Genomic DNA, 8,537 nt, shown 5'->3' on the forward strand with positions numbered 1-8,537 from the left:
ACGCGGCCACAACGCCGCTTCGCTGCTGCCCGCTCGCCTCCCGGGGGCGGCCCAAACCCGCTCTGCCCCACGCGCCTGCGCAGTGCGAGGCGGGAAGCGGCGCTCCGCCGCCGGAGGGCCGGCAGCGCTCGAGGTGGGGCCCGCCGGGGCGTGGCGGTCGGAAAGCGCTCCCGTTCCCTACCCGCGGGAGGCGGCGGCATGGAGGTGCTCCCGTCCCCACTGGAGTCCGCTAGGTTCATCGCGGGCCGCAGCCGAGACGTGTCGGTGGACGAGGAGGGGGCGAGAAAGGTGGCCGAGTCGCTGTTCGATAAAGCGTCGGAGGAGGCGTTCGGCCTCTCGGGATGGAAGGCGCTGCACGAGCTGAACCCGCGGGCCGCCAGCGAGGAGGCGGTGAGCTGGGTGTTCCTGGTGGACACCCTCAACTTCTCCTTCTGGTCCGACAGCGCCGAGCAGAAGTGCCTGGTGCGCTACAAGGGCAAGGCGTACAGCGGCTACTGGGCGCTCTGCGCCGCCGTCAACCGCGCGCTGGACGACGGTCAGTGCGGGCGGGGCGCTCCGTGGGTGGGCGGCTGCCCCGGGGGGAAGGGAAGTCCCCACTCGCGTGTAAACGGTTTCGGTGTGGCTGCGGTCAGCGCTTTGTGCCTACGGGTGTTTGAGGAGGCCGCGCCGAGCTGCGAGCCGTCTAGGTTGGCCACGTGGGTCTGAAAAGCACGTGCCTGCGCAGGGCTGTTGGGCGCTCCTGGGTGCGCTCGTTCGGAGAAAACGAGAAAAAGAATCTGAATGTGAGAGGGAAACTGTAGTAACTTTTCTGCTTATTTCCTTTTTAATTAAAGGAGAGCTTGCGATAAGGTCCTTCTTGTAAGTACGTAACAGTGAGGAGCTCAGGCAAAAAAAAAGACTGATAGGAATGGCCATATGTGGCTGGAGGACAGTGTGTGCACCGTGCCGAGTGATGGAAACAAACCCGTGGGGGAAAATCATGTGCAGAAAGTAAGAAACGAACCACGGCTACGTATCAGAAGTTCCTACCCGAGCAGGGAGCACACCAACCAAGTGCGTGTGGTGTTACGTTAAGCAGCTGTCTGAGTGTGATCTTCACTGCACGCTGTCAGTTTTAAGAGTTGAGGCGCTCTGCGTCTTACGTTTGCGGTGGGTATGTGCCTAATGTCTCTGGGTGTAGTGCAGCAGCCTAATACCTTGTTTTTGCTCTTCTGAAGGAATACCTGTCACCAGTGCCTCATACTATGCCACCATGACGCTGGACCAGGTCAGACAGGTGTTCCGCTCCGACACAGAGGTGCCCATGCCTCTGCTTGAAGAGAGGCACCGGGTGCTGAATGAAAGCGGGACGGTTCTGATGGAGAAGTTTGGAGGCTCTTTCCTCACCTGTGTTAAAATGAGTGAGAACAGCGCTCAGAAACTACTACGTCTTGTGGTGGAAAACTTTCCTTCTTACAGAGATGAAGCTGTTTTTGAGGTCAGTTTGTAGCAGCACTGAATGTTGTATGATATGAACTTACTTGAACTTTTTCTGGTTGTGGCTTTAAAAAATAGATGGTGATTTATTTATTTACTTAGTTATTTATTGGAGCAACAGTTCAGAATTGGTGTCAAAATTTGTGTATTTATCACAGCTTCTAGTACAGGAGAAGGGAAACTGAACATAAGGTCCAAAGAAGGACAGTAAGGCTTGTGAAGAGCTTGGAGAATGTGCCCAATGAGGAGGAACTGAAGGAACTGGGGCTGTTTAGTCTGGGGAAGAGGAGACTGAGGGGAGACCTTATTGCTCTCTTCAAATATCTGAGTGATTGCAGTAAAGAGCGGGATAGGTCTCTTCTCACTGGTGACAGGACAAGGAGAAATGGCCTCAAGTTGCACCAGGGTAAGTTTAGATTGGATATCAGGAAGGGTTAGATTGGGTATCTTTACAGAAAGGGTTGTTACGCACTGCAATAGGCTCCCCAGGTAAGTGGTTGAGTTACCATCCCTGGATGTGTTTAAAAACCATTTGGATGTGGTGCCTCAGAGACATGATTTAGCAGAGAGTTGTTAGAGTTAGGCTAGTATGGTTGGGTTGTGATTGGACTGAATGATCTTTAAGGTCTTTTCCAGCTTCAGGTTTCTATGATTCTATAATGATTTCTGTGGAATTTAGAAGTTAAATTCAAGGGAAGTAGAAGGGAAACACAGCACAATTTTAATATTCCACTTCAAATCAGTATAGGGATTAGTCTGCATAATGAAAATCAGACTTTGAAGCAGGTTATCTAATTATATAAATTGTTACGAGTAGTACAGATGGGGAAGATAAAATACTCTTGGGCCAAAGTATTTGTTCTTCTAAAGATAGGGTAAAGGTATTGAGATTCCATTTCTCTATCAGTCTAAACCTCTGAAAACAACATCACACCATTTATTAACAGCAAATGAATCTCCATTGTCTAAAGTACTGAATTGGCCAGGAAAATGTATTTAGTGATAATCATAGGGTTGTTGTTGTTTTTTTTTTTTTTCTTTCTGTAGTGGAGAACCAGTTTTTGGTTTTTTGTTTCTTTTTTTTTTTTTTGTGGGCTGTATTCTTTACTCTGTTGTAATCTATTTTGATATACTCCAAGTTTGAGCACAATTCTATTTTATGTCTTATAAATGCGTAACATAATTTTTGCCTAGCAAATCAGAATCTTTGTTTTTCTTGTCTTTTTTTCCTTAAGTTTGTACCTCTCTCTCTCTTTTTCTTCATTTACCATGAGGATCGTTGCATCTTATGGAGGAAAATGGAGACTCCAATAGTATTATGAAAATGTACAACTGACTACCAGGAATCTGTAACTGCTGTTAGTTCAGTAGACCTTGCAGAAATGGCTACAGGCCAGAATTAACCCTAAATGTCACACCACTTATTTCAGAGTTGAACAGTGCATAAGCTTTTTGCAGCAGTTTCTCTGAAAGATGGGAAGTAAGTAGAGTGTGTTTGGTGTCTCCAGTTGTCCCTATGCAAGCATCCTTTTTTTAAACCTTGGTGACATGTAGCTGCTCCTGTCCTCTGTTCCATCTGTGGTACTATTCAGACATGACATCAACAGAACTATCTGTCTCCAGTGCAGCCTGTGCTAAGTGATAGCTTGTACAGGCCTTTGGAAGTAGTGCCCTGCAGCCATGTTCGTTGTGCCTCTGAACCAACTGCTTTTTTCACTTACCTGTGATGTTGAGTAGGTGGCATCATTTTTTACTTCTTTGTCTCCTACTGTGAAGATACCATGTTAACTTGAAAAATCAGAGATTCTCTGTAACTTATCGGTGATGTTACTGGTTTAATTTATTGAGATTTTTACATATGAGGTCATTTTATAATGACTTCTGTGATAAAAAAAAAGGACGCATTTTTCAAGTGGTAAATACAGTATTTTCTTTCTTTATAGTGACTATTCACTGACGTACTGTCTTTCATGAGATGGTGCTGAGTGCTTTATAAAGCAAGGCTCTCTAAAAGCAGCAATAGACTACAGAATGAAAAGCTGTTCCAAAAATGATTCCAGCTCATAAGCACTGACGTAGTAGTGAAATCTATTGCATAAACACAGAAGCTGTTTTTCTACTTTCACTAAGCAAGCTGTTTTGACGGTAGATGAAATAATACAGATGAGGTTTACACTTTATTTGTTCTGTAATATATTTTTTAAGAAAACATAATATGAGGTGAAATGGATTGTTTTATCAACACCATTTCTATGCAGCCAGTTGAGATCTCACAAGTAAAGATTTGCCTTCATTACAAAGAGAACTAAACGTAGGTATCTGACAACATACCGGTGTTTTTCACTTATTCTCTGTAATAGAAACGTGTGTAAGAATAAATTCTGTACTGCAGCAAATCATACTATCACAGACTGCTACAGCTCTCCTATGGTCTGACCTTCTGGAGGAACATGTAAAATAAAGACAATTTATTGGCTGCATGTCTTACCAAAACTGTATGCTAAAAATTTGTCACAGGCACACATTATTGAATGTCATTACATATTGCCTATGTTCTCTTGCTTCAGTGCAGTGAGGTGCAAACCAAAGCCCCTGAAATCTTTTTGTGCTTGTATGGGTATTAAGTATTTAGACATTGTGCTGACTTTAAATACTAGCAGAACTTTAAAATCAAAATTATGCATCAGGATTTTCATGTTCTGACATATGTTTGAGTCCTTCCAAGCTTCCAGTCATCGATGCTGCGTGCATGCACTTTTTTGTTTCCCATCATTTTTTATAGAGGTGTTTAGATTCGTTTGCTCTTCCTATTCTCTGCTTTTCTTCCTAGTTGTGCCATCATGTTTATATATTTGCCGACACAGTATCCCTTCTTTCTTTTAATATCCATAGGCCCAAATTAGCTCTGTCTCCTTCTTGAAGTATCAGGTTGTGAAGGTAGTGGAGTGGTGAATGAGAAGAAGTAGTAGCTTTTCTTAGAATGTAAGGGCAGAAAAGTTGTTGAAAATAAGTGTAGGTTTGTCACCATCAGCTAAAATGTTCAGTTTTTGGAGAAATTGCAGTCTTTGAGAGGTAGTACCTATCACGCAGTGCTTTTCTTGCTCTCTGTTAAAAAGAATGGTGGGAAAATTTATTATAAAAGCTTGATTGTCTTTTCCATATAGAAAATTTTTGCAAACTTCAGATCTGTGCATCGTAAAAACTACCAATTGAACCAATGAGATCATAAATCCATAAGAAGTCCTACACAGTATTTTTCTTCCAAGCTAAACTGCAACACAAGACAGAAAGTTCAATCTGAAGTGTCTCTTCCATATTGCTCTTGTAAAATGATGTGGTGCTGTTGCTTATTGCACTGGAAAAATCTTAACACTACTAAAAGAGCGATGACCTTGGTTTTCATTAACTCCAGGATACTGGGAGCTGTGATGGAATTTGGTCTATTATTATTATTTTATTTATTTGCCCTAGAGAGTTTTGAACAGTGTTTCGTTATTTAATAGAGGAAATGTATGATTCTCTAGAAGGAAATGTGTGCATCTGTGTCGAGAGGGGAATGAAGCACAGAGAATGTTTTCAGAATATTTGCAGAAGGTGTTCTGTGAAGTGTTGTTGTAGATCTTGTTTTCAGTGTTTCTGTACAGTTGCATTTCTTGGCAAGAGGAATGGTCTGTAAAATCTGAGCAGTAATGTAAAATGAAATACTCTTTAAAAATGCCATTTATGAATTGTGGCTATATGAAGTGCGCTAGAACGGAACTTCAAGTAAGTAAAATCCCCGTCTATACTTTTGCTTAACTGTTTCAGTTACATCACACTGTTAACCATACCTCAAAAATTGAAAATTTGGTCTATAAAATGAAGGAAAAAAAAAAACAGATTTTTTTTTTCCTGAAGTTCACATTGTTTATCATGAAATAAATCTCAACTCCATACGGATTTCAGCACACTGTTAGTTTTTCCCCTTGTGAGTAGTCAAAAAAATATGTAAATTTTTGCGGGGCTTACACCAGCACAAAAAAGAATGTAATAGTAATAGACCCAGCCAGTGTTAAAGAGAACCTGAATTACTGAAATTATTTTTTTCTCTGTCCTCTTCATAATAAGCAAGATGCACTAGACAGCACTGAGCATCATGTGCTATAGTTTTCAGCAAAATTTTTTGTAAATATTGAGTTCTTAAAGGAAGTTCATGAAACATGTGAACTGTTTGATACGTGCTACTTAGCTTGGATGCTCTACGAGCTCTAGGGCTTCAGAAAAAGTGTTTGCATGACTTTGACTGCTGTTTGTGAAGTAGAAGTAAACCAGCATTAATGTTTTCTGTTATCTGAGCATTTTTTAAATATAAATAATTTTTTATTCCACTGCTGTCTTTAATGAGGATTGCACTTGTGTGCAGTTCGGTATTTAGATTTTAAGGTACTTTTAGCATTGCACTTTTATTGCTTTAGTTAATATTTTCTTAGTAAGGTACATCTTTTGTTGTGTTTTCTAGAGCAACATAACTTACCTATTTTCCTGTGTTTTCATTTTCTGTGTTTATTGAAGTGTCCCTAGCACTTAAAGTATTTCATTTTTTTTCATCAGAAAAAGAAGGTGTCTTTCTACAAACGGGCACAAATACTTGTGGCTGATACATGGAGTGTATTGGAAGGCAAGGGAGATGGCTTTTTTGGAGACATTTCTAGCCTGACTATATTTGCTGACTACAGAATTCCTCAAGTTCTTGTTCATTTAAAAGCCATGAAATATTCTGAAGATCTAATGAAAAAGCTACGTGAAGGTTTGTTCCTTCCTTATATTGTAAAATACTCTTGTGTTTTTAATCTGTCTATTCCTAGGGTTAAACACTGGCAAAGTATGGATAAAGAAACACTTAGGGGTTGATTGCAGAGTTTCAGAAGTGGCACTGTTGACGGCAGCATTTTCCAGCATGACTGTGGTTGTGATTTTGAGATTTAGATAGTAGAATCAGTGATTTCTTCATCAGTTCAAAGAACGTGGAAAAGCATGGAGATTCTTGTTTGTCAGTACTCAACCAGACTTGCTATAGTCAAGAGCAACAAACAAGGTAGTAAGATAAACATCCACTTTAAGAAAACAAGCCATTGCCTGTAAAGAAGATAATTGCACAGGCCTGATTCCATCTTATAATACTTATTAACTAGGAGCTTGAATGAATAAAAGCATAAACCAGTCCTTTTCCTACTGTGTGATGAATGTGTTTATAGGTATGACTATTGTTAGTGATTTTCAAGTTGCACAGCAAGATAGAACAAATGACCCATATGTTTGAATGGCTGCAGTGGAAATGACCATAGCAAGATTAATGGAAAAGATAAATTGTTCTGTGATGGTGAATGTGTCATAGAATGTTGTGATCTGCTTGATATTTGATCTCTGTGAAGAGTAGAATTACTCCTTGCAGAAAATACCCGATGGGAATTATGTTTGAGTATCCCTTTTGACTCCAGAAATGAAACAGTCATATATGTACAGTCAAGCCACCTGTTCTCACCTCAAGCTCAGTCTTTTAGAGTACGGGATGGCTTCTTAGATGAAAGGGAAGCAAACCTAACAAATACAGTAATGTTAAAGTAATCCACAGAAAATGTGCAGTAACATAGTTGCAGTGCAAGGGGTGGAAATTGTGGTCCTGGAGTAGCTTAAATGTGAAACAAAAAGGGAGAATCCTGGACATCTGGGGATTCTGTCTCCTGAACGTAAATGATTGCTTTCTCTTGTCCTACAGGAACTGTTTTCAAGTCCGGAGACAGAGAGGAGGTGGAGATCCGTGGTTGTTCGATTTGGTGCTGCACGCTGATCTGCAGTCACTTGCTGGAGCTCTATGAGAAGAAGGGTCAAGACATGCGTGATCAGATCAACGCAGTTTTACTGGATTACTATCTCTGGGACTATGCCAGGGATCACAGGGAAGATATGAAAGATATTCCATTTCACCGAGTACGGTGTATATATTACTAAGTCCAGCAGGATAGCTACTGTATTGTTGTGTTTCCTTTTCAATTACAGTTCCTTTTTTCGTACAGTGATTTATCATGTACTATTTTGGAACTTGCTAAATCAAACACTTTCTGATGACATATGAATAATTTGCTTGATTTCTTTGAGTCACATGCTGATTGAGGTTGGAGTTAATAATATAAAACTGCTGGAAAATTTGTAGATTTTTAGAGATACAGATTTTATTACTCTTGCTTTTGTGTATGAGTATGTACATGTATCTACATACATACGGTCTTGTTATATGTACATGTATAAGTGTAAGTTGCTCTGAAAGTAATGCCTCCTATTTATTTCCATGAAAACTATAGCAGGTACAAAGAAGGGCACTGTTTGACAGACCAGATTCTCAGCAACAAAGTACTGTTTTTTCCAGAAGGTGGCCACAGGTAGCTATACATTTTTGCCAGCAGCGAACAAGAATCAGCATGCCAGGCCTGTAAAAATCTGCACCAGGGGAGGTGGCCCACTGGCACTGTCTCTACTGCTGGATCACACCCCTGCCACCCCACATTCACAGCTTGGTCTCCAGATATGTTCAGCAAATGTTGGTGAATGTCGGTGGGTGCCACTTTTTCTGCACGGAGGAATTCATTTCCAGCCCTTTGCTTAACGCACGCTTCTGTGTTAGACACCATTCTGTCAGACTGCCCCTCTGCTCCTATCTGTTGCAGACCAGCAAAGTGTAACGGGATGCTGGGGGGAAGGTGCAACCTCTCCTGTTGTACCACCAGCATTCACCTCTGATAGCACGAGCCAGTGTAATAAAATAGGATGCATTGCTTTTGAGCAGCCCCGTACACGCACATGGGTGCGTACGCAGCCCTTCGGTGGCAGTGATGCCGTGTCAGAATGTACCTTACCACACTGAAGTGACCTGTCCTTCCTTTTGTCTGGGAAAAGCTCGCCTTACACTCCTAAGCTTTATTATTAAGCGATCAGCGCAACTCTTGTAATAAAGCGTGCAGAGCGTAAGCAGGCACCGCCTTCGTCCTTCCGGGGAGCTCCGGGGCCGCCGCGCCTCCCGCCGCAGG

General features: G+C 41.8%; 1 protein-coding gene across 2 annotated transcripts; it reads left to right on the plus strand.

Annotated features, from left to right (window-relative positions):
• The first annotated feature begins 104 nt into the window (after nucleotides 1–104).
• On the plus strand, nucleotides 105–8,478 carry QNG1 (Q-nucleotide N-glycosylase 1). 2 transcript variants are annotated; one of them, XM_052701563.1, is made up of 4 exons: nucleotides 105–535; nucleotides 1,218–1,477; nucleotides 6,067–6,262; nucleotides 7,232–8,478. In XM_052701563.1, the coding sequence occupies exons 1-4, from the start codon at nucleotides 199–201 to the stop codon at nucleotides 7,462–7,464; spliced, it is 1,026 nt and encodes a 341-aa protein (XP_052557523.1). In that variant the 5' UTR covers nucleotides 105–198; the 3' UTR covers nucleotides 7,465–8,478. The 2 variants fall into 2 exon arrangements, with proteins under 2 accessions (XP_052557523.1, XP_052557524.1); XM_052701564.1 differs by having other exon boundaries at nucleotides 215–390.
• Nucleotides 8,479–8,537: the final 59 nt, after the last annotated feature.

The sequence above is a fragment of the Tympanuchus pallidicinctus genome, unplaced genomic scaffold (assembly GCF_026119805.1).
Source record: "Tympanuchus pallidicinctus isolate F22 unplaced genomic scaffold, pur_lepc_1.0 scaffold4, whole genome shotgun sequence".
Lineage (NCBI taxonomy): Eukaryota > Metazoa > Chordata > Aves > Galliformes > Phasianidae > Tympanuchus > Tympanuchus pallidicinctus.

Coding starts and splice junctions, on each gene's coding strand:
- QNG1 (XM_052701563.1), top strand. CDS start 199: ATGGAGGTGCTCCCGTCCCCACTGGAGTCCGCTAGGTTCATCGCGGGC. Junction 536..1,217: donor CAACCGCGCGCTGGACGACG/GTCAGTGCGGGC, acceptor GCTCTTCTGAAG/GAATACCTGTCACCAGTGCC. Junction 6,263..7,231: donor AATGAAAAAGCTACGTGAAG/GTTTGTTCCTTC, acceptor CTTGTCCTACAG/GAACTGTTTTCAAGTCCGGA.